Source organism: Scyliorhinus canicula, chromosome 18 (genome assembly GCF_902713615.1).
Source record: "Scyliorhinus canicula chromosome 18, sScyCan1.1, whole genome shotgun sequence".
Classification (NCBI taxonomy): Eukaryota; Metazoa; Chordata; class Chondrichthyes; order Carcharhiniformes; family Scyliorhinidae; genus Scyliorhinus; species Scyliorhinus canicula.
The window spans coordinates 24,427,604-24,453,516 of NC_052163.1; the positions used below are offsets into that span (position 1 = coordinate 24,427,604).

At 44.6% G+C, this 25,913-nt stretch overlaps 1 protein-coding gene across 2 annotated transcripts; it reads right to left on the reverse strand.

The window, feature by feature from the left end:
- LOC119953343 (tetraspanin-10) lies at positions 1–23,566 on the reverse strand. 2 transcript variants are annotated; one of them, XM_038777521.1, is made up of 3 exons: positions 23,404–23,566; positions 5,165–5,778; positions 1–805 (listed from the first exon to the last, which is right to left on the reverse strand). In XM_038777521.1, exons 1-3 carry the CDS (start codon positions 23,476–23,478, stop codon positions 499–501), a joined length of 996 nt encoding a protein of 331 aa, XP_038633449.1. In that variant the 5' UTR covers positions 23,479–23,566; the 3' UTR covers positions 1–498. The 2 variants fall into 2 exon arrangements, with proteins under 2 accessions (XP_038633449.1, XP_038633450.1); XM_038777522.1 differs by lacking the exon at positions 23,404–23,566 and adding an exon at positions 6,048–6,157.
- Between the last annotated feature and the right edge of the window lie 2,347 nt (positions 23,567–25,913).

The window sequence follows — 25,913 nt, forward strand, 5'->3', positions numbered from 1 at the left end:
TTCTGGTGGTAGGTAGAACCTTTATTAGTAGATAATATTACCTCTGGACATGGGCAGCATGAAACTGCAATTTGTGAATCTCAGATCCCCTGCTTGTCTGTGTGGGCTAAGCATGGTAATACAGTTTGCATCTGTTGAGAAAAAAGTTAAACTATGCTGTATATGCAGGATACAAAATGGTTGGGGGGTGTGCAGCCACTCTTGGTTTGCATTAAGTTAAATTCTCTCAGTACACTTAACCACGCTGATGAACCTCAATTCATTCCAATCCTCAGTTTCATAAGTAGAAAAAGCCAGGATCGATTTCAGGGACAAATCCAGTCAAGGGCAATAAAGTGAGTCTAAATTTACTTAAAACTCTGTTTCATGTGTGGGTTATGCCAGACTTGGATGCCAACAGAAATGTGGAAGAGTTCAATCATACACTCAACAGGTACCTCCCATTCATTGTTGGAAACATAAAATAAAGGTTGACAGGAATAGCTTGTTTTCACTCTGCTACCAATGGGCCTTGATTAATTCAATGTCACTCAGTATCTTTGTTGCAAAAATAAGCCCAAGAACTTGAATAACCATGAGAATGACACCAAATGTACCAATTGAACCTATGTTACTGGTAAGCCAGCTAGTGAGACGTGACATACAGCCACGTAGATAAATATAATCCTGCGCGGTCACTTCTTCCATGTGTAAAGCGCCAAAGCCACACTGAGAGTTTATAACCATGCCATTTTCTTGAGGATTGATGCAACATGAAGCTGGGGCTCCACAAGCATGGACACCTGGGGCGCTGCAGTTGAAATACCTGCAAAAAGATAACATAAATTAAGCAGCTTCGAAACACTTTTTTTTTACAGAGAAACCATACATTATTTGCATTCTTTTCCAATTTCTCTGCAAGAACATTTTCCCCTGCATGCCTCTCCTCTCTCAATGAAGAAGTATAAGAGGACTTTTGTTTCAAGGTGTTCCATAACTACTGTCAACACTCTGTGCTTTACGTGATCAGGAAGGTAACTTGCTGGGATATGGGACAAGCAATGCCAATGAAACTGTCTACTCTTCTGAAGCATTCCGTTGACTAGCTGGTTCTGAACAATGATAAGCTATCATCACTAAAGCTACCGATATGAAAAGTAGCCACCAAAGTGAATCAAAAATACAGCCATCAGATAGGCAGTGAGAACCTCTCCCAGTGTGACATTAAGTTAGAAACTGTACAAAATATGATTTGAGCTTTTAAAACACTTTTTAACAATGCTAACAGTTTCAAATCAACTTGTACCTTTTAAATAGTAAGATGTATGCATACATACATGGCATATAGTTTTTAAAAATAAACTTAGAGTTCCCAATTCTTTTTTTCCCCCCCAATTAAGGGGCAATTTAGCGTGGCCAATCCATCTACCCTACACATCTTTGGGTTGTGGGGGTGAGACCAACGCAGACACGGGGAGAATGTGCAAACTCCACACAGTGTTCTGGGGCCAGGACCTAACCTGGGTCCTCTGCACCGTGAGGCAGCAGTGGTAACCACTGTGCCACCGTGCTGCCCACCAATGGCATATAGTTAGCACAAATGTCTAATTCTGTTCATGGGATTTTGAGAGGCCACCAAACTAATTAAACAGGCACCCAATGTTTAAATATACGTAAGCAATTATGAGTTTTATTTCATACAAAATGAAGCCTGCAGCAGGGATGAAACACAAACCCAAAGACAAAATTACCGAATGGCATCAACAGTTTCATTATATAATCATGTAAACAGAAGGTTGACCTGCAAGACCTTATTAACCTAATTGAAACATACAAGATCCTGAGGAGACTTAATGGTGGATGTCTCGTTTCCTTTTGTGGGGAGACTAGAACTAGGGAACACCGTTTTGGAATAGGAGGCCTCCCTTTTAAGATGGAGATGAGGAGAATTTATTTTTCTTTCAGAGGGTCATTAGTCTGTGGATGGCAAAGCCATTGAATGTAATCAAGGCTGAGTTAGCTATTAGATAGATCATTGGTAGACAAGATAGTCAAGGGTTATGGGGAGGGTGGGTCAGGGTGGCAGCAGGTGCTGACAATAGAGTAGATTTGAGACCACAATCTGATCAGCCATGATGGGTTATGGGGGCGAAACCCACACAAACACGGGGAGAATGTGCAAACTCCACACGGAAAGTGACCCAGAGCCAGGATCGAACCTGGGACCTCGGCGCCGTGAGGCAGCAGTGCTATCCACTGTGCCACCATTCTGCCCATATCAGCCATGATCTTATTGAATGATGGCACTGGCTCGAAGGGCTGAATTGCCTACTCCTATTCCTGAGTCCCACGTTCTTAAAAGAGTTATAAGTTAGGGGTAACATGTTTAATCAAAAAGAAAACTTTTGTTTTGAAATTCATGAACCATTCTAAAACTAGAACTTTTCATAAAATATTACATTTTATTCAGGACTGATGGAACTTTCTTTTTACCGTTCCTATTACTTTTTTCTCACTGATACCAAATCAGGAGCTAATCTGAAAATAATAAAAAGGGTTAATGAAATGACCTTTAGGACTAGAGGACTAGAATAAAAGAAGGTCAAAAGTATACTACAGCTATACAAAGCCTTGCTTAGACCATATTTGAAGCATTATGAACACTGCTGGGCACCACACCTTAGGAAGGATATATTCACTTTGGAAGGAGTGCAGCATAGATTTGCCAGAATGATTCTTGGACTCCAAGATTAAATTACAAGAAATAATTACACACAGTAGAGCTGTAATATTTGGAATTTAGAACATTAAGGGTGCTTTGTTGATGCTTTCAAGATGTTAAAGGGAACAGATGCAGTAGATAGAGCGAAACTATTTCTGCTGAATGGAAAGACTCAGTCCAGAGTGCATAGACCAAAGATTAGAGCCAGACCTTCGAGGCGTAAAACATGGAAACACTTTTACACAAAAAAGGTGATAGAGGTTTGAAAGTTAAAAACAAATTTATGGGATGTGGGCATTGCTAGCTAGGCCAGCGTTTATTTAGGGGCGGCACGGTGGCACAGTGTTTAGCACTGCATCCTCACAGCTCCAGGGATCCAGGGTTCAATTCCAGCCTCGGATGACTGTGTGGAGTTTGCACTTTCTCCCTATGTCTGCGTAGGTTTCCTCCCACAGTCAAAAGATGTGCAGGTTAGGCCTTGCTAAATTGTCCCTTAGTCCAAAAGGTTTGGTGAGGTTACTGAGTTATGGGGATAGGGTGGAGGTGTGGGCTTAAGAAGGGTGCTCTTTCCAAGGGCCGGTGCAGACCCGATGGGCTGAAAGGCCTCATTCTAAAATGTAAATTCTACGATTAATGCCTATCCCTAGTTGCCCTTCAGAAGGTAGTGGTGAGCCACCTTCTTGAACCACTGCAGTTCTTGAGGTGTAGGTATACCCACAGTGCTGTTCGGGAGAGAGTTCCACGGGGTCAGTTTAGCTCAGTTGACTGTACAACTGGTTTCTGATGCAGAACAAGGCCAGCAGCACGGGTTTAATTTCCATACCAGTTGAGATAATTCATGAACATCCCGCCTGCTCAACCTTACCCCTCACTTGAGGTGTGGTGATCCTCATTTCAAATCTTCATCAGTCAGCTCTCCCCTCAAAAGCAGCCTAAGATTATTTGGGACTATGGCGACTTTCATTTAATTTAATTTCCAAGATGTTGATGCAGCAACTGCGAAGGAACAGTGATTTCCAACTCGGATTGGTGAGTGACTCAGAGGGGAACTTCCAGTTGGTGGGGTTTCCAGGTATCTGCTGCCCTTGCTCTTCTAGATGTTAGTCATTGTGGGTTTGGAAGGTGCTGGCTAAGGAACATTGGTGAGTTCCTGCATTGCATCTTATAGATGGTACACACTGTTGGTCGGTGGTGGAGGGATTGCATGTTTGTGAAGAGATAGCAATCAAGCGGGCTGCTTTGTTCCGGATGGTGATGAGCTTCTTGAGTGTTGCTGGAGCTGCACTCATGCAGGCAAGTGGAGAGAATTCCATTACACTCCTGCTTTGTGCCTTGTAGATGGTGGACAGGCTTTGGGGGGTCAGGACGTGAGTTACTCTCTGTAGGGTTCCTCGCCTTTGACCTGCTCTGGTAGCCACAAAGGGCAATTGATGCTTGAACAATTGTTAATTTTAAATCAGAGACAGGACACTTTTGTTAACTAAAGGCATCAAGAATTGAGGGGAAAAATATGAGTTCATTCACAGATCAGCTATGAACTCACTGAATGGTGGATCAGGCTGGAAGGGCTAAATGTTCCCATGATGCAGTACTGAAGAATCATGTGCGTCAGTACATAGAACTGAATAAACATATTGTAACAGCTTGTCTCAAGCAATTATCATTTTTCAAAATTCCCACTGTGTTTGGGATTAAATCATGAATATCAATCTTTGACTGTTGAAAAAAAAAGGAAGGGTATCGTTTAGGACGATGGGATTTCACTTAACTAAACCATGGGTAAAACAAATAGAGTGTGTGTGGGGGGTGGCGGGGGGGGGGGGGGGGGGGGGGGGGCAGGGGGGCGGCGAAGCAAATAAAAAAACAGTTGATGGTGAACCTTAACAGTTCTGTCGAAGCACTGTGCATAACTAAGCCTTTGAGAACTCCCTCCACAGCCAGAAATCAATAGACTCTCTAAGATTTAATACAGACAACACAGCCATTGACAATTCCGCCAGCATATGTATCCTTCTGCCAAAGAATTCGTCAAAACGCTTGGGCTGGTGTTAGATGTGAAAGGTAACAGCAAATTGGACTTTAAAATACTTCCAAATCTGGAAAAGTCAAATTGATAGTGTTAGATAGAAGACAGAAAACAAATGTATTTAAAGATACATGTCTATAGCCTATATCCAAGTACAGTGGGTATTTTAAATAGTGATGGGACCTTTTCACCAACTATCCTGATTCATGAAAGAGAGATTTCATGTGGACCGGTTGTTGTGGAGGAGATGCTGCTTGCATTGATAATTTCCCCTCACGAAAAGTCATCAAGCGGACATGTTTCATTGGACATACAACTTCGAATCAAATTGTACTTTTTTGCAGAATGGAGACCCGGTTATTGTGAAGCCCAGACTAAATACGCTTTACAAAACGGGACAGTAGGTGATGCAAATGCTGCAGTTGTCATCTACTCACAGGTTTAGCTGCCAGTCCTGATACGACTCGACTCCACAGCACTTTAACCCTTGTTGGATCTCGTTCACAATGAACCGGAGGTCCGGGTCATCCTGATACCTCTGGACACCCAGGATCATCCCGTTCTGCAGGTATCCTCCTATCCTGTCCCTCAGGACATAGACCAGGATCCCAACCATTATCTCGGCCGTCGCCAGCATTAGGACACCGGCTGTGAAGAATTTCAACAAACATTGGTTCTCCCTCAGGGCGCCCACGCATCCAGAGAAAGACACGGTGCCAACAACCATCCCCACAACCACAAACACCAGCATTGGGTCAGTACTCAGATTGCTGATCCTGTCCAAGTTCAGAGATTCCTTGTCTATGAGTCCCCAAACCCCGATCGCGAGTAGCAGATAGCCGAGGACTGTAAACATGAAATTGCTCAGGAACATGATGTACTTGATGCAGCAGTTGACTTTGTTGATTTCACAGCGCTGGCGGTGTGGCTGGCAGGTCACTTGTTGGCTGTTTGGCTCTGACCGCAAATCGCTCTCCGTTTCAGCACCGTCCCCCTGGGGACAGCGACTGCACCTCGCCTGCACCATCTCACCATTGCCGAGTTCCTCTTCCTGTTGGGGCGGAGGGGCAAAAAAAAACAGGATGGGTTATTGAGAGACTGGAATCACCAGGGATCAGATATTTTCATGTGTTCCTGTTACTGGAACACGGAAAGCAGTGGAGCTGTGTGTGACCACACGGCGCCGCCAGGAGCGTAGTCCATTCAATACCTGGGGTTAACCCGGAGCTGCTGCCCCAGACCTAATCATTACAATGTTAAATAAAGAGCTGAACAAAAATAGGCGTCATAAGACATGCGACCTTGTTTCTAACAGTGTACCTTTAGAAACGCGCACTAAATAACAAGGGATGCCCCACTTCGTTCTGTTCACTGAATCTAGGAAATTGAATTTCCCCTCTCACGCACCCAGCCATCCGTTTGCTTATCACATATTCACTGATACATGCATTCAGAGTGATATCTCCACACATATACTCTCAAACATACTCTCAAAGGGCCATGCACGTCTACAGTACAAACACTTCCTACATTGTTCCCCCATTCACTCTAGTTACTGGGGCACACATGCCCGGACACAGTAGAACAGTACATATTTGCTAATTGTATACTTGCTGTCATTCTAAAACTTACTTTCACTCTCACACTATTTCAGTTGAACACACACAAACACGGCCTCACTTCATTCCACTTCGCTCACACCTCATCGCAGTAGCAGGGCAGAGAAATTAGATAGATTGAATTAAAAAATAGCAAAAGGGATTTTATTTAATCGTTCTTGTAGAATATTATTCTTTATATGTAACTCATTGCATTCCTTTCTGTTTGTTCGCCTTAACCATTTTATCTATCTTCACCCGACATTTAACAGCAAGTAAAGCAAGAGAAAAACGCAATCTCAATAGTCTGCCGTAAAGTATAAAAAATTCTGATTAAAGGCATGGGTTGAATATCGTGTTAAGATTATACTGAACAGGTGCCCATGTTGATTTAGCTTGGAATACCTGTCATCAGCAGAAATAAATTAACAAGTGGTATATAATAACGTATATAGTCCATACACGTGGGACATAATATTCAAGTGAATTCAAGTGACTTTCCACTCAAAGATAATATAATGATTGACTCAAACATCTGATTGATCAAATGAAAATTATATAAAGTAGGAATGAGTCAAAGATGAGAAACCATCACAAAACCACTCAATCAATTTCTCCTTCCAGTGTCAAATGATCAGTGACCAGAATCAAATTCAAGCTATTTTCAATGGCTGCTTTGTTTCCTCTTTAGAGTCAATTTAAAACAGCAAAAAATGACGGGGAAAACCCACAGCTGTCCTAATGGACACACTCAACTGGTCCAGAATTTTGATGGAAGCCTGCCAGAACAGGCATAAACTTTCCAGTACTCAGGTACATTAAATATGGATTTAGGAGTGAGCGATGGTGGTATAGTGGTGAGCATAGTTGTTTTTCAAGAAGTTGACCCGGGTTCGTTTCCCAGCTATCGCAATAAAAAAAAGTTAGTTGGAAGTATGGATTTAGGGTTTAAGTATGGATTTAGGGTAAAGTTTCCTTCATGGTTTTGTGGGGCCTAGACCAATGTTAAGAGCATTGGGTTCTTCTCCAGCAAGCTTGGATACAGACGAGGAGATTTCTGAAGAGCAAAACCTTTACCTCGGGCAATATCAACACTCACCAGAACTAATCGCTAACCCTCTCACCCCCACAGGCTCCCACAAGAGTATGGATAGCATAGATGAGGAGTTGATGTGTTGTAAGAAATGCTGCATCTTTTATGATCTCAGAGCATTCCAGGGAAGGTAAAGGATATAAATTTGGATGTACAGCTGAGAGCAGTTGAGCATTTACATTTCAGCTCCTGGCTGCAGATCAAATGGATGATGGTCTCAGGGATCCTACCATTGAGAAAAAGGATACTGCCAAGTCAGGAAACACATAATCCGATTCACTATGGCTGCTTGTACGATGTGTGTCAAACGGCTGGGATGCTGATAGAGCCCATTATCATTGTGCGCCAATGCCTGGGAGGAATTCATCTCATTGCAGGACAGTGTCGAAAAAGAGGCAGCTATAGAAGAACTTACAAACCTTCTTTCACTTCATGAGAGTTTTGACACAGTCAGTCAACCCAATCTAAAGGTGCTGACTGAAGGACTCTGGAGCTTGGATGATCAAATTTCAAACAATGCAGGGCAGCATCTCAGAGGGACAAAGGACATTTGGTTCCACTCTCCTGGGAATTTAACAACTTTTCTAATTCCATGAGGTCCATTCTACCATTGATCATTGGACACCAGAATCCTGTTCCCAACAACAGCGAGGAACCTAGTATGTGTGCTTCAGAGGTTACGGCCCCTCATTGCAACAGTAGACTGGCACTCCATTAGCTCCCCATAGACATTTTCACCTTTGCAGGGGTGGGGACACTAAGGAATCCAGGGTACAGACAGTCTGCTCTGTGTTCATCCGGGTCTCTGGGACCCTTACAGAAGAGCAGCAGCTTTCCAAGAAGTTCATAAAATGTTTCAATAACCATCTATATCTCAGGCACATGACCTGTAGAAGAATTATTGAATACAGGCAGAACAAAACCGTCAACAGCCAATAGCTGAAATGGCTGAATTCAAACAAAGGTGTACAGAATCACAAGAATATCTTGCTGTGTATTGTGTACTGATCTAATAAAAACATCCCAAGTCCCTTCACAGGAGCATTATTGAGCAGAATTTGACACCAAACCACACAAATAAATATTAGGACAGGTGATTAAAAGCATGGTCAGAGATGTTGGTTCTAAGGAACATCTTTAAGGAAGAGAGAGAGATAGAAAGGTTGAGGGAGGAAATCCTAGAGCTTACGTCCTGGATGGCTGAAAGCACATCCACCAATGGTAGATTAATGAAATGCATAACAGGCTAGAAATGTAGAGCTGGATGGTTGTACGACTGCAGGAGGTTACAGAGATAGGGAGGGGTTACAATTTCTCAGGCAAAACTGGCCTTTCATCACTCACCATGTTCTTCACCTGTCATTCCTGGGCACTGAGTGGTTTTTGATTATTAGTTTTGATTATTATATGAGCCCAATATCATCAATTAGACAAATGGTCACGCACCATCAGACTATGAAGTAAATTTGGCTCAAGACTCATCATTAAATCTAATACAGCCTTTCCCCTTGTGGGTTTCAGGATGCTTTGTTGCAGAAAGGTATCCAGGACACACGCAAGAAATTTGTTACTTTTCTGCCATGGGCTCATTAGCTTATAATCAATCTCATTAGAAGTTAAAATCCCGTATTAAAATCACTCTGCCTTTGCTACATACTTGATTAATCTCTGTATATGTAAATTCTGTCGCATCAGAGTTACGAGAAGGGAGCCTCTACATACGCACATTACAGTCTTAAATCTATTACGATCCAGGACCAGACCCCAACGGTGACTACACGGGACAGAATCCCCAATACTTTATTTTAATTTTGATAGACTGTGAGGATGGGATACCTCATTCCAGGAGTAATTTCATGCAAAATAGGACTACAGCATATTAAAACAAACATTGCTACTAACACAGTATTAAAATATATTTAACATCACAGAAGAGCTTACAATTACCCCTTAAACAATGCTAATCAATACAGTGACACAATAACCCTTAACTTCTATCTTTACTTCCACTCAAACAATAAAACCATTTCAGATGCCAATCCAGTTTTAAATACGGTTAGCACTCAGGAATTCTTGCTGTAAAAGATGTTTTGAGTACATTTTGAGAAAAAGAGATCTTTTGAGACTGCGTTAAAGAAAGAGAACTGACCCCTGACAGAATAATGCAGATGTCTGGCTGTATTTCTTGAGAAAACCTTCTCATTTTTGCCTTCCAGCCACAAACTAAAACTGAACCTCAACACCTGATTGCTTCAACTCATGGTTCCTCACATGAACTATTTAATTTCACTGAACTGAACACAATGTCTCTAATTAAGTACTCCTCAGGGAAGCGTCTTAATAGAACCAAAAAATCATTAGCCCAAACTTTTACGATGCTTTAATTGCACTGCCGGCTCCCAAAAAGCCTAGCTGTCTTGCAAACCAGGATTTTTAAAAATACTACTGCAGCAGTCATTCACATAACCCAGGGATTGAACACTTACTCCACAAAATATATATAATACGATATATCTGAAGTTCTTACATTCATCACACATCCTTTCCTAATTCTTAATTTTAAACATAGAATCCCCATTGTCTGCTTACCTTTCTTCCCACTGGAATTATTTCATCCTCAATTGCTGAAGCAATGCCTCCCCTTCTATCAGTCTCCCTGTCTTTTCTGTAGAGCTCCTATAACTTGAAATATTCTGTTACCATTGCTCCAATGACATCTTTACATCAAGGCATCGAGAAGTGATGCAGTTTAATCTGAGCCCGAACATCTTGCCTGTCACTTTGTGGAATCAGCCATCATATTCAGAAAGACTTAAGTGACAAATTTATCATCACATTGGTCACGCGCCACTAGGCCAATTTTCTTTTCTTCTAAAATAATTTGAAAATCATTGTTTTCGGATCTTTTCCACATTATCCATAAAGTGAAAGGGATTCCTAAGCCAGAAAGTCAGATTTATTGTGAAATGAAACTGTCGGTTATCCTGTTCAGCAATGAGCCACTGATAAAAGTTATAATGTTGATTCATGCTGGAGCAAAATGTCATATCATGTATTTTGTCAGCTCCTGTAGGTGTATTGGCGTAAGAAAGGTCTTTCCATTTTTGTTATTTTTTTTCTTTAAAACTAATTTGGGTAGACTCCCAGGGGCGGGCATGGAATGAGCGGTCACACATTTGGTGCCTCCCGCTCGAGGTGGATTATTTTCGGTCCTTCCCCACCTGAACCGTGCACTGTTAGATGGAAGAAAATGCATGATCACTGAGGGAATGTAAAACTCCTCTGTTGGGACTGGCTTTTGGCTTATTAGATGAGAAGTGCAACAAGAAAGAGGCAGCAACTTGAGCAAGAAAGGTTTTGTGGAGTGACACAGGAGAAGGTGGAGGAGAGCAGGGGGACTGTGCTGCCCATCAGTGGTCTATGGAGCAGCTGGTGGAATTCCTCCAACAGCAAGTTGCAGCGGCAGAGGAATGAGGCCTCCTTAGAGAATCTAGCTGAGGTGGTGGAGCTGCTTAGGGCGGTGATCAGGCATGTGGGGCAGAGGACAGCATTGGAACGATACAGGCAGGGAGAGACCTAGGGCCGGATGGGTTCCCAGCAGAGTTTTATAAGAAGTTAGGTGTGGAGCTGGGACCTCTGCTAGTGGGGTATGTATAATGAGGTGAGAGGAAGGGTGAAGCTTCACCCCACATTGTTGCAGGCATCCATTTAGCTGATTTTAAAGAAAGATAAGGACCTGGCGCAATGTGGGTCGTACCGCCCGATTTTGCTGCTAAATGTGGATGGGAAGTTGTTAGCGAAGGTGTGAGCATCGAGGATAGAGGACTGTGTGTCGGGGTGGTAGAGGAGGACCAGACGGGATTTGTGAGGAGGCGGCAGGTTGCTCAATGTCATTATGATGCCCTCAAAGGGGCAGGAGGTAGAAGTAGTGGTGGCAATAGATGCAGCGAAGGTGTTTGATTGGGTGGAGTGGGCGTATCTGTTGGAGGTGCTAGGTCAGTTCGGGTTTGGCGAGGGTTTCGTGGCTTGGGTTTGGCTGCTGTACAGGGTGCCAATGGCTAGTCTCCGGATGAATAGGGCGAGCTCAGAGTACTTCGGGCTGCACCAGGGGATGAGGCAGGAGAGCCCTCAAGGCCCTGGTGATAGAGCCGTTGGCCATGGCATTTAGAGCTTCGAGGGGTTGGAGAGGGATTGAGTGGGGTGGGGCCGAGTACAGAGCCTCGTTCTATGTGGACAATCTTTTGTTATACATTTCGGACCCGGTGAACAGTTTCGATAGTATTATGGATATCCTGAGGGAATTAGGCCATTTTTCAGGGTATAAATTGAATAAGGGGAAAAGCAAGGCATTCCCGATTAATGCTAGAGGGCAGGAGAGGAGGTTCAGGGTGTTGCCGTTCCGGTTGGTGAGGGTGACTTCTCTGTATTCAGGAATTCAGGTGGCGCGGAGCTGGGCACAGCTGCATAAATTGAATTTGGTGCGACTAGCGGAGGGAATGAAGGTGGACCATAAGAGGTGGGATGTTTTGCCGCTGTCACTGGCTGGCGTGCAGGCGTTTAAAATGATGGCGCTGCCCGGGTTCCTGTTTGTGTTCCAGAACCTCCCCACCTCTTTGAGGAACGTGAACGGGATAATTTTGGGGTTCGTGTGGGCATGGGTGAGGAGGGTGATTTTGGAGAGGGGGCGAGGGGTAGGAGGCTGCTGTTGCCAAGTTTGATGAACTATTATCAGGCGGCAAATATCACAATAGTCAGGAACTGGGCAGTGGAGGAGCAATCGGTGTGGGGTGGATGGAGGTAACATTGTGAAGGGGGACAAATTTGAGGACACTGTTTTTGGCTCCCCTTGCACTTTCACCAGTCCAGTGTTCTGTGAGTCCGGTGGTGGTCTCAGCGTTACGAGTTTGGAACCATTGCAGGTAACACTTCACATTGGAGGGCATGCCTCTCTGGTTGGAGATATGTGACAATCATAGGTTTGTGCTGGCGGGATTGGATGCAAGGTTTCAGGGGTGGCAGCAAGTGGGGATAGAGTACTTCAGAGATTTGTTTGTAGAGGACAAGTTTGCAGGTCTGGAAGAGCTGGAGGGAATGTATAAGCTGCCTAAGGGGATTGGCTTCAGATACCTGCAGGTGGGGGACTTAGTGAGGGGAGAGGTGCCATCCTTCCAGGGGCTGCTATTTTCTGAGGATGACATTGGGGAGGGGAGTGTTTCGGACATTTACGGAGAGTCGATGGAGAGGGAGGGCGATCCGGTGGAGGAGATCAAGTGCAAATGGGAGGAGGAGGAGGTGAGAGCTGGGACATGGAAGGAAGCCCTGTGGAGGGTGAATGCGTTGTCGTTGTGTGCGAGGTTAAACCTCATCCAGTTTAAGGTGGTGCATAGGGCCCATATGATGGTTGCGAAGATGAGCCAGTTCTGTGCAGGGATAGAGGTTAGGTGTGCGGGGGGGGGGGGGGGGGGGGGGGGGGGGGGAATAATGTCCATATGTTCTGGGTGTGTCCAAAGTTGAGGGGGTTCTAGCAGGGGTTATCGGATGTCATGTCCGAGATTCTGGGGGTAGGGGTGGCCCGAGTGCGGTGGTGATATTTGGGATGTCCGAAGCTGTATAATAACCTTTATTGTCATAACACATTAACACTGCAATGAAGTAACTGTGAAAAGCCCCTGTGAGTCTAGTTTGGGGGGGGGGGGGGGGGGGGGGGGGGGGAGGGAGAGAGAGAGAGGCCAATGTATTGGCCTTTGCCTCCCTGATAGCCCGGAGACAAATCTTGTTGTGCTGGTGAGTTTCGGAGCCGCCAAATGTGGGGGTGTGGGTGAGCGGCCTAACAGAATTCCTGCATTTGGAGAAGGTCAAGTTTGACTTACAAGGGGCGGAGGAGGGGTTCACCCGGAGGTGGAACCCATTTATCGATTTCTTCAAGGTGAATTAAGGTGTCAGTGGGAATGGGTTTTGGAGTTGTTTTAGCTATGGGGGGGATAAGGGGGGGGGGGGGGGGAAATTAAGGGGGTGGGAGAGTTGTGGGTCGTGTTCTTTGTTCCCAATGGGTTTTGGTTTTCCGATATGTCTATGTACATATGCAATATGCCTTTAATAAAAATACATATATTTTTAAAATAAAATACTTTGGGTAATTTGAAACTAAACAGTATTCAGAGATAATGATGATTCATTATCATTTTATACAATTGCTGTAGTTGTTCACAACATAGGTCAACAAAGCATTCTCTGTATTAGTCATTAGTTGTTTTCTACATAATGTCTGGTGGAAAGATCTTGTCACATGGCCTCTTTTAATACGATTAAAGTTATTTTGCGTAACTCCCAGCTGCAAGATTATTGTAATATGACACATCAAAACTGGTGCTATTTTGCTTTAAAAGCCATATTGTCACAGAAAGTATTTTCCTATTTTATTTATCCGTGTTGATCTGAATCGGCGGCTCTCAGTTGCTTCCCTCCATCTCCCGCAAGTCCTCTCTCAGCAATTTTCATCCATAAGGTCTCCCTCCTGCTCTTTGACCCCATTTCAACTAAACTTAAGATCATTGAAGCATCTTTTCTGGTTGTCATACTTGGTGGTCTCTTTCCTCAGGCATATCTTCCCTTCCTTTCCAGGTGACCACAATTACAGCCTTCTCAAAAATTCAACCTTGAATCTTCTAATCTCACTAACTGCCACTCCAGTTCAAATCTCCTTTCCACTCCATGGTCCTAATGATGTGGTATTATAATTCAATAATATCTTGGGCTTATTTGCTATACCAGATGCAAGGTCCCAATTGCTCATAAGGGGTTCATTTATTAAGACTAGGTGCTTGAGAACAGTTATATTTAGGTATGAAACTTGGAAAATATCAGAGCTGTGAGTGTGCTCTACTCTAAGCGAAAGTGAAACTAAGACTGGATCCCATGAAATATTTTCCTTCTTGTGATATCATATCCTTTAAAGGCATACAACATCCCCTTTTCTTTTTCAGAGATGCTTTCCCTCCTTCCAAAACATAACTATTTAAAATGCATGTTCATGTTTAGTTACCATTACACAAGTGCATAAAACTGATGAATCTATGAGTTTCTAAAGTGTAATGGTAATCTGCAATTATGCCCAGATCTTTCGTAGGTAACCTGATCTGAAGGTTTCTTTTGTTGCTCATAACAATCTGTGGGATTGTCATTCTTTCTAGATCTTGTCCTAGCTGCAATAAGACTGTACGGTGGTTGAGGAGCTGAAATAGATCTGATTTGTCCTCAGTTATGCCTCACCATTGAGCCTTGGTGTGTAATGACTTCATAGGACCTTAGTTCTGAACAACCCCTTGTCAACTTGACTGGTTGCCACATACCTTCTGTGGATCCTGGATGTGAACTTGTTGGCCTGATTCTGAATTTTTACCCATATTTTTATTGTGCACATTGGTGATCTTCTCTTGCAGTTTCAAAAATTAAAAATTGCTGTCTAGTTTCTGAGGGAGCAGAATGGGTAAGAATACGTAAATTGGCACACACAGATCTCCCAAACATGATGGAATAATTGCACTTAAGGTGTCACGCTCAGATGTAACATTCCAAGATAAAGAACTTGCTTGGTATGTTTACATTTGAGAATTAAAGATTTTGCTGTGCGATTGGATTTACGGTAATGAGGAGAAGCAGTGTGATAAATATTCCACTTCTCACACATATCCTGAAAAGGCATACCAATAAATTGTAGACCATTGCAGGGCAGCACGGTAGCATAGTGGTTAGCACAGTTGCTTCACAGCTCCAGGGTCCCAGGTTTGATTCCCGGCTGGGTGACTGTCTGTGTGGAGTCTGCACGTTCTCCCCTGTGTCTGCGTGGGTTTCCTCCGGGTGCTCCGGTTTCCTCCCACAGTCTAAAGATGTGCGGGTTAGGTGAGCCATGCTAAATTGCCCTAAAGTGTCCAAAATATGTTAAGTGGGGGTTACTGGGTTACGGGGATAGGGTAGATACGTGGGCTTCAGTAGGGTGCTCTTTGGAAGGGTCGAATGGCCTCCTTATGCACTGTAAATTCTATGATTCTATGACTATCCATAATAGTGCCTCTAGGCACACCAAATAAACCAAAAATAGCACTTAGAATGTTTTTTCCTATTCATGTGGGCATCACTGGCTATCCCTAATTACCCTTGTTCAGAGGGCATTTAAGAGTCAACCACATTTCTTCGAGGCTGGAATCACATGTAGGCAAGATCAGGTAAGGATGGCAGATTTCCTTACCTAAAGGACATTAGTAAACCTGAAGGGTTTTTAACAACAATTGACAATGTTTCCATGGTTAGACTTTTAATTCCAGATGTTTTTCTATTGAATTCAAATTGCGGCATTGGTGGGTTTTGAAGCCAGGTCCCCAGAGCATTACCCTGGTCACTAGCATATTAGTGTGATGATATTACCACTATGCCATCATCTCCCCATGTGGCAGTTGTGCTTGAGGCATTGGACAAGGGAAATGAAGTCAATGCCATGGAAATGAAAGAACGTGGTAAAGATTTTGGACCAAGGATGTGTAGGTTTTTCATGTGGAATCAATGGTGCTTGTGTTGCCGTATCTTCTTGACATGCCTCACACTTCTTGACAATGACTTCAATGTAATTTTTCATACCCGGCCTATAGATGCTCTATTGTATCTTCTTATCCAATCTACACCATGTGTGAGTGATAAAATTGTTGATGAATATTAGGCCACAAAGATTCTTGTATGCTAGCCTGCCTACCTTTAAACTGATCACCTGGGAGATATAACCATGTGTGAATGTTGAAGAATATCAGGTTGCAAAGAGTCCGGCATGGTGACCTGCCTGTTATAAATGACTGCCTCTCAGGTGCCTAACTCATCCCAATACAACCAAAATGGTCTCATATGTTTGTGGACATGCCAAGTTGAATCAGACCACCCTTCAGTGATGATTTCCACAGTTTCTGTAGTGTAGAACAAAGAACAAAGAACAAAGAAAAGTACAGCACAAGAACAGGCCCTTCAGCCCTCCAAGCCTGTGCCGACCATGCTGCCCATCTAAACTAAAATCTTCTACACTTCCTGGGTCCGTATCCCTCTATTCCCATCCTATTCATGTATTTGTCAAGATGCCCCTTAAACGTCACTATCGTCCCTGCTTCCACCACCTCCTCCGGCAGCGAGTTCCAGGCACCCACTACCTTTTGCTGTTTCTTCATGTAGCTGCTGGCATTTGCTTTGAGCAAAATGTACCAGATCAATTTTTTGAAGAATATTTAATAAGAATTGGGCATCAAGCATGTTTGTTACCCATCCCTAATTACCCTTGAGAAGGTGGTGGTGAGCTGTCTTTTTAAACCGCTGCAGTCCATGTGCTGTAGGTACACACATAGTGCTGTTAGTGAGGAAGTTCCAGGATTTTGAACGAGCAACAGTGAAGAAATGACAACATTTTTCCAAATCAGGATGATGTGTGGCTTGGAGGGGAACTTGCAGGTGGTGGTGTTCCCACGCATATAAAGTCCTTGTCCTTCTATGTGGTAAAGGTCACAGCATTGAAAGGCAATGTTGAAGGATCCTTGGTGAGTTGCTGCAGTGCATCTTATAAATGCTACATACTGCTGCCACTTTGTATTGGTGCTTGAGGGAGTGGATGTTGAACGTGCTGGATGGTGTTCCATGGTGCTATGTGCCTACATACCATTGTAGTGTAAAGGTGCTTGGCAGAGCAAAGGTTAACGTGGGACTGGACAATAGCACTGCCAAATCGTATGATGTATAGAGTCACATGGTAATAGATATAGCGAAAAGTCTAAAAAGAACCTGTGTGAGAGAAGTAGCACCATGTATGGCAGTAACTGGGATCGGTACATAGTTAAAGCTTATCAATAAAGTGTTCAAGTTCAAATATTTGGTCACAAAATATCAGGGGCAGGATTCTCCACCGGCCAGACCCATTTTCTTGCACTGCGCCGGCAATGGGATCCTCAATGGGGTTTCCCATTGTGGCCATCCCCATGCCATCGGGAAATCCGTGGGTGCGCTGCCGGCGAAGCGGAGGATCCTGCCGACAGAGAATCCCGCCCACTGTCCCTGAAAGGCAAAATGCAATATCTTGAACATGTTTTCATTCTCTCAGATAAATGCCCATCTCTCCTGCAACTCCCTTCAATCTCTCCAATTTAGTTTCTGTCCTTCATGCAGCCCCAAATCAATCCTAATTAATGTCACAAATTATGATCTGTAATGATAAACCATGCAATCTTGAAAGAGTAAAGAGGCATATTCATAAAGCATTTTATTGTAAATCTCAGAAACAACTCAAATTGCTTCATGCACAGTTAATTGCTTTGAAAAATAATAACTGCTGGCAGAGGGTGAACTTGCTGAAAATAATTGCCACAGCATTTGAGATACAGACAGAACATCCGGCACTGAATGTCCTTACTCAAGTACTGATTGTTACACTGGCTGAAGTCCTCAAGTCCTTGAGTGGAGCTTGAACTCACAACCTTCCGATTCATTCCGTTAAACAACAAAGTAAGAATCAATTATGGTGTTTTCAATTCACCGGAGTACACTCACTTGCCAATCTTGATTTCGGGACTGACTGTATATTGAATGTACCGACCTAGGCGCACCCTTTCTTTAGAACATTACAATAATAAAAAATCATTTTCGGGGTATCGGACGAGCCGGGAGTGCAGGAGCCGAAAGAGGCCGGTGTTCTGGCTTTTGCGTCCATGGTAGCCCGGTGGAGGATCCTACTAATGTGGAGGGATGCAAAGCCCCCAAGCGTGGAAGCTTGGATTAACGATATGGTAGGGTTCATCAAGCTGGAAAGAATAAAGTTTGCCTTGCGAGGGTCTGTGCAGGGTTTCTCCAGGCGGTGGCAACCGTTCCTAGACTTTCTTGCGGAATGTTAGCTGGAGGTCAACAGCAGCAGCAACCCGGTGGGGGGGGGGGTCGTTTTTTCTTTTTTGTTTAGATTAGAGTGGGGCGTTTTCCTTACTGGCGTGTTTATTTGTTAAATGGGGGTTATTGTATCTTGTTGGAAATCCCATGTATAATTTCTGCTTGTTTTGTGCTTTATTCCTTTTTCTGTTTGGAGTGTTTTGTTGAAAATCATTGAAAATTTGAATAAATATATTTTTTTTTTAAAAGAAAAAATCATTTTCAACTTTTGGAAACACTTTTTTTTAAGAAAATATTTTATTGAAGCATTTGTAATTTTCACAATTTAACATATTGGCATTTCTAAAACAACCGTGCGGGTTGACGCACAAAATACCCCCTAAAATAACAACAAATAAAACACCACGTACCCCCTTCTCCCACCCTATCCCCAGTTACCCGTATACTAAATTCCCTGTCCTTATTTAACATTACCATGCCTTCTATTTTCCTTCCCCCCCCCCCACTTTTTCCCTTTCCCCCCTTACTGCTGACGTTCAGTTTTTGTTAAAGAAACCGATGAACGGCTGCCAACTCCGGGCGAATCCCTGTACTGATCCTCCTAGAACGAACTTGATTTGCTCCAGACTGAGAAACTCTACTATATCGCTGACCCACACTCCTGATTTTGGGGACTCTGAGTTCCTCCATCTCAGCAAGATCCATCTCCAGGTCACCAGGGAGGAGAAGGCCAGGATAACGGCCTCCCTCCCCCACTTTGCCCCCGGATCTTCCGACACCCCAAATATTGCTCATTCTGGACTCGGAGTTGCCCTACCTTCCAGGACTTCCGACATAACATCTGAAAATCCCTGCCAGAATTCCCTCAGTTTCGGACATGCCCAAAACATGAATATGGTTGGCCGGGCTACCCCCATACCGCCCACATCTGTCCTCCAACTCCTTGAAGAACCTACTCAACCGAGCTACCGTCATGTGGGCCCTGTGGACTACCTTGAACTGAATCAAGCTAAGGCTAGCACAGGACAAGGATGCATTTTCCCTATTCAAGGCTTTTTCCCACAGTTCAGTTTCCAGCTCCCCTCCTAGCTCCTCTTCCCACTTCCTCTTCACCTCTCTGATAGGGGCCCCTTCCCACCCTAACAATTCCCTGTATATGTCCGAAACCTTCCCACCTCCAACCCCTGTTTTTGACAGCACTCAATCCTGTAGTCCCCTCAGAGGGAGGCAAAGAAAGCTTGCGATCTCTCTCCGTACAAAGTCCCGCACTTGAAGATACCGAACCCTGTTCCCACCCGGCAAATCAAACTCCTCGTCTAATGTCTCCAGGGTCGGAAAGTCCTCCTGGATGAATAGATCCCCAAACCTCTCAATCCCTGCCCGCTGCCATACCTTGAAGCTCCCATCCAGCCCCCCCTGGGACAAACCGGTGATTGTCACAGATCGGTGACCACACTGATGCCCCCACCAGTCTCATATGCTGCCTCCATTGCCCCCACACCCTCAGGGCTGCCACCACCACAGGACATGTAGAGTACTGAGCTGGCGAGAACGGCAGGGGTGCCGTTAGTAAAGCCTCCAGACTCAGACCGTTGCACATTGCTGCCTCCATCCACTCCCAGACCGACCCCTCCCCCACTACCCACTTCCTGACCATCGATATGTTGGCAGCCCAGTAATAGTTAATAAAGCTCGGGAGAGCCAATCCTCCTTCCCCAAGGGCCCGTTTAAGGAGTGTCCTCTTTACTCCCACCCATATAAACATCGATATCACTACATTCATACTTCTGAAAAAAGCCTTTGGGACAAAAATCGTGAGACACTGTAAAAAAGAAAAGCAGTCTCGGAAGGGCTGTCATCTTCGCAGTCTGAACCCTCACCGCCAGCGTCAGTGGGAGCAAGTCCCATCTACAAAAATCCCTTCTCATCTGATCCACTGCTTTGCCCAAATTTAACTTGTGAATCTGCCCCCAATACTTGGCCACTTGAATCCACAGATACCCAAAACTCTTCCCAACCACTTTAAAAGAAGCTCCTTCAGCCTTCTTTCCTGTCCCCGTGCTTGAATCACGAACATCTCGCTCTTTCCCATATTTAATTTATAGCCTGAAAATCGCCCAAATTCTCCTAATACCTCCATGATTTTGGTCATCCCCCCACCGGGTCCGTGATATAAAGCAGCAAATCATCTGCATAGAGAGAGACCCTGTGTTCCACCCCCCAACTCACTATACCCCTCCAGGTATTCGCTGCTCTCAGAGCCATTGCTAAAGGTTCTGTGGCCATGGCAAACAGTAATGGGGAGAGTGGGCATCCCTGTCTTGTCCCCCGACAAAGTATTCTGACCAAACTTGGTCAGTTCTTACATTTGCCACCGGGGCCTGGTACAACAGCTGGACCCACTCCACAAATCCCTGCCCAAACCCAAACCGGCCTAAAATATCTCATAGAAGGGCATCACGGTGGCGCAGTGGGTTAGCCCTGCTGCCTCACGGTGCCGAGGTCCTAGTTTTGATCCTGGCTCTGGGTCACTGTTCTTGTGGAGTTTGCACATTCTCCCCGTGTTTGCGTGGGTTTCGCCCCCACAACCCAAAAGATGTGCAGGCTAAGTGGATTGGCCACGCAAAATTGCCTTTTAATTGAAAAAATGAATTGGGTATTCTAAATTTATAAAAAACAAAAAAATATCCCATAGAGATGTCCACTCCACTCGGTCAAAAGCCTTTTCTGCATCCATGGCATCTACCACCACAGCCTCGCGCCCCTCCGCTGGCATCATAATTACATTAAGAAGCCATCTAATGTTGGATGTCAGGTGCCTGCCCTTCACAAATCCCGTCTGATCCTCCCAATTATCTCCGGGACACAATCCTCTATTCGAGTGGCCAGGATCTTTGCCAATAATTTGGCATCTACATTCAAGACTGAGATTGGCCTGTACGATCCACAGCTCTCCAGATCCTTGTCACGCTTCAGGATGAGAGAAATTGATGCCTGTGATAACGTTGGGGGGAGTACTCCCAGCTCCTTGGACTCGTTGAAAGCCTTAACCAGGAATGGCCCCAGTAACCCAGATAACCTCTTATAAAATTCCTCTGGGAATCCATCAGGTCTCAGGGCTTTACTCGATTGCATCGACCCCGGTCCATCTATCACCTTTCCAAGCACAATCGGCCCCCCCAGGGCCTCCACCAGCTCCTCATTTACCTTCGGGAACTCTAGTCTCCCCAGAAATTGATTCATGCCCTCCTCCCCAACTGGGGTTCCGACTCGTATAGCTGGCTATAAAATTTCCGGAACACTTCATTTACTGCCCCCGGGTCCATCATGGTCTTCCCCCTCAAATCCTTTATTTTCCCTATTTCTCTCACTGCCTCCTGTTCCCTCAGCTGATGCGCCAGCATCCTGCTAGCTTTCTCCCCATGCTGGCCCTCCGCCTTTCCTGTTGAAAGGAGCCCAAACTCCATTTGAAGTCTCTGACGCTCCTTCAGGAGCTCCTGATTTGGAGACTCCGAATATCTCCTGTCCACCTGTAAGATTTCTCCTACCAACCTGTCCAGCTCCGACCGCTCAGTTTTATCCCTGTGGGCTCGAATCGAAATACATTCCTCTCTAATGACCGCTTTCAGTGCCTCCCAGACCACCCTCGCTGCAGTCTCTCCCATGTCATTGATCATTATATACCCCCGAATGGTCTCTCTCACTCGCTCACAGATCTCCTCATGCGCTAACAGCCCTGTATCTAGTTTCCAATGTGGGCACTGGGACATTCCCATGTCTGCCCATAGGTCTATCCAGTGTGGTGCATGATCTGAGACCACAGTTGCTGAGTACTCAGTGTCCTCAACCCCAGCTATCAGTTTTTTATCTAGCACAAAGAAATCTATCCTGGAGTACGCCTTATGTACATGGGAGTAGAATGAATATTCCCTGCTCCTTGGTCTCTCAAATCTCCATGGATCCACCCCTCCCATGCACTCCATGAAAACCCTCAGTTCCTTTGCCATTGCTGATAGCTTCCCCGACCTAGTACTCGACCGGTCCAACCACGGGTTCAGGACCGTATTTTTGGAAACACTCTGACAGCCAATCTTCAAACGCGTGTGTTTCTGCCGTGTCTTGTGATTCACTTCCACATTTTTAATCTGCTAAAGACCATAAGATGTAGGAGCAAAGCTAGGCCACTCGGCTCATCGGGTTTGCCCCGATCGATACGCAGTGATCGGAATAATAGACATAACTTTACTAATTGAATCCCAGCTAGTTGGATGAACTGATAATGTTGCCATACATTGCTGTTGTCCAATCAAAGATAGTCAAGTATGACCATAAAATAAAATAATGCACATATTAAACTAAGGGCACTGTATAGAATCAGAGACTCCCTACTGTGCAGAAGGAAGCCATTTGGACCATCGAGTCTGCACCAAACCTCTGAAAGAGCATCCCAGCAAAACACACCCCCCAGCCCAATCCCTGACCCCCACTGAACTCGGACTTCCATGAACACTAAGGGGCAATTTTTATCATGGCCAGCCCACCTCACCTGAATATCTTTGGACTGTGGGAGGAAACCGGAGCACCCGGAGGAAACCCACGCAGACACGGGGAGAAAGTGCAAACTCCACACAGTCTCCCGAGGTCGGAATCGAACACAGGTCCCTGCGCTGTGAGGCACCAATGCTAACCACCATGTCACCGTGCCTCTGAACCTTTGTTGTAAATGTCTTTTGTTCAGCTGGTTATTAGATGGCATTTTGTTTCTAACTTTGTAGCCTGTGCACATCCTTTCATTTGTATATATCTACTGCTGATATTTACTGAAAGCACCAGAAGGAAGTTCTGATGAAGGATAATTGACTGGAAAAGTTAGCTATGTTTTTCATTCCACAGTTGCTGTCTGACCTGCTCAGTTTTTCTAGCATTTTTGTTTTTATTCCAGACGGGATATTGTAACTGTGATAATTAAAATGCTTGTCTCAAAATGATAATCCGGATTCGCACAGCAAAAGGGCACGTTGTTATCAAAAAAATGCTTATTAAAGCTAGGATTATGATATTTTGAATTGATCATTACGACCTTTACCTTGAATATCAAAGGACTGAGTTCACCCACATCATCGCTCTTCTTGATAAAAGGGAAACACTGGAACATTTTCATCGCCTGTTCCTCCAGAGTTCAATTCACTTGGTGGACAGTGTTAATGGAAAGTACTCACATTAAAGTCAATGCTGTTGTTTCACCAGCAACTAAGTGAAGAGAGTGAAAGCATTAAAAAAAAACGTCAACTTTTACTCACGAGTTTCTGAATCATGTGAGAGTCAGTGCCAAGTGATTAGAGGGGAAGATCAAAATCTCTTTTACTGAAAGCCGGTCTTGCTTTTCCACTATGCAGATCATTGATGGTTAGTCCCAATTCACTGACACATGATTCCACACATGATACTCTTCTCAAAAGAGCTACTTGATTCACAGAAGGTTTGATTCAAATGTGCTAGAGACTGGGCAAGGAGGAGCTAGGGAAATTACGCAGGCTTGCGTTGAAATGCAATTATAGCAACCCAAGATGTCCAAATATTTGTCTGGAAAATATGATACATGACAACGAGCAATGAATGACTTGAAGAAAGGTCCCCAAACTACTCATCTGGAAGGAGGCAGCGATGAACACCAGGAATTGTCTTTGGGTTGAATTGATGCATGTGGTGAATGTACTTCATGTAATTCACACTGTATAGTATTATGTCCTTGTGGGCTCTGTCTGTGAGCCGTTGCGCGGCTCTGCCCACAGGGGGAGATGAAGAGCTTGTATAGGGCTCCACCCTTGGCTCCACCCATGGCTCCTCCCACTACCAGAAGTATAAAGTGCTGCAGCCTTGTGAGCCTGCCCTCAGTTCTTCTGGTCGCAGGCAGGCTCAGTTGTAAGTCTATTAAAACCACAGTTTACTTCCCATTGTGTCTCGAGTGAATTGATGTTCACATCAATACAAAAAAAACACACTGTAACAGGAGAGAAAATTGAAGCTTAGGAACAAAACTTTGTCAACTGGGAGATCAAGCGGCAGACTGCAGCCCCGTGTGATGATATACTGTGTACAATGTTATAACTTAAACATGATCCTGAAGGATGGTTGGTTCATTCAGTTACACTGAGCATGGAGTTATTAAGGTTATAGGTGAGGTTAGACGACACCAGCCCAAAGTTTATCAGCAATAATTTGAACAAAGCACTTTCGATCAGATTGTGTGTGGATTGTTTCAAGGATGAGTGAAGTTTCTGCTCAGGGTTAAGGTAGAGCTCATATAATTCTCCACCACGAAGCCAATTTCAGGAGTTGCCTCAACCAAATTCTGAGTCATGAGAATAAGGGTTATGTGGGAGCTTGCGCAGTGCGAGGCCTCCCAGACACGGCCGTTAGGTCCTGGCGCTGAAAGAATCCCGCAAACACATACTTAAATGAGCCTAATGGCTCATTTAAATATGCTGATCTGGACCCCACCCAGTGAGGGCGAGAACCAGATCGTGACGTCTCACGAGACTCCGCTATATCCTGCGAGGCATTCCGAGCATTGCAAATTTCGCGAGAGATTCAATGCCCTTGCCCCAACACCAAGTCAGGCATGGTGAGGCTGTTTAATCGCGCCCTTGAGATCCGGGAAAAAGCTTTCCTGCCCAATTCCATTACCATTAACGTAAGGGTTGAGAGCACAAAAGTGGATGTTTTTCAAAATGAAATTTCACATAAAAGTTTGCATTACATTGGTTCCACTTTATTGTGTGAACATTATTGGTATTTGTTGTGACAAGCTTAGTCAGAGAGCTAAATGTACTGGCATGCCACATAATTGGCACACATTGATGGTTACAGTGGAGGTAGGGACATTTCTTTATTGATACAAAAACAATGTTATGTTTTGCAATCACATTTTATTGGATGTTCACATTAGTGTCCATTATTATACCTGACACTCTGGAGGGCATGGCTGAATTTGTAGGCTCAGCTGGCCCTCCTTTGTATGCATTGTGAAGGACATTGCCGCAAACATTTCCAGTGGGTATATATAACTGAATCGTTGTAGGTAAACTCAAAGTTCTGTAAGGACTATGTCAGTCAATAGTCTGACATGGACACAGAGTTGGACAGTACTAGAACTGCCATACAGGCCCCTCATTTTCTTAACTTGACTGACTGTTCCCATCGCTCTTATCATACCCAGGATGCCAGCCCTATCTTTCTTCCGCTCCTCCATGCCCCTGGCCCACCATCTGTTCTCCCTTGGATCCCTCTTCCACTCCCCCACGACCCCAGCCCCAACAACTCTGAGCCTCCATGAGTCCTTAAAAAGCTGGCACAACTCCACCAAATTTGAAGACTAGGAGATGCCGGGCCCTGTAATGGAATCAGCCAGGTTGGGCGTGCAGGGTGTAGACCCTCAATCCACACCAGCCTGCACCCTTAACCAACACTGGTGATAATTGGGAGCGCTGGCAATGGGGTTGGGAATTCCAGAATCTGGTCCCGGCTGCAATTTTTACACATCCACCGAGTCTCCCTGACTCCATGAAATTCCAGCCCTATCTCTCCACAAATGCT

Bases quoted from the DNA above. Each gene is read 5' to 3' on its own strand.
- LOC119953343 (XM_038777521.1), bottom strand. From the start codon at position 23,478: ATGAAAATGTTCCAGTGTTTCCCTTTTATCAAGAAGAGCGATGATGTG. The intron at 5,779-23,403 runs GTAAAGGTCGTA...CCGCCCCAACAG, and splicing joins TCAGTCCTTTGATATTCAAG to GAAGAGGAACTCGGCAATGG. The intron at 806-5,164 runs GTGAGTAGATGA...ATCTTTTTGCAG, and splicing joins CAGGACTGGCAGCTAAACCT to GTATTTCAACTGCAGCGCCC.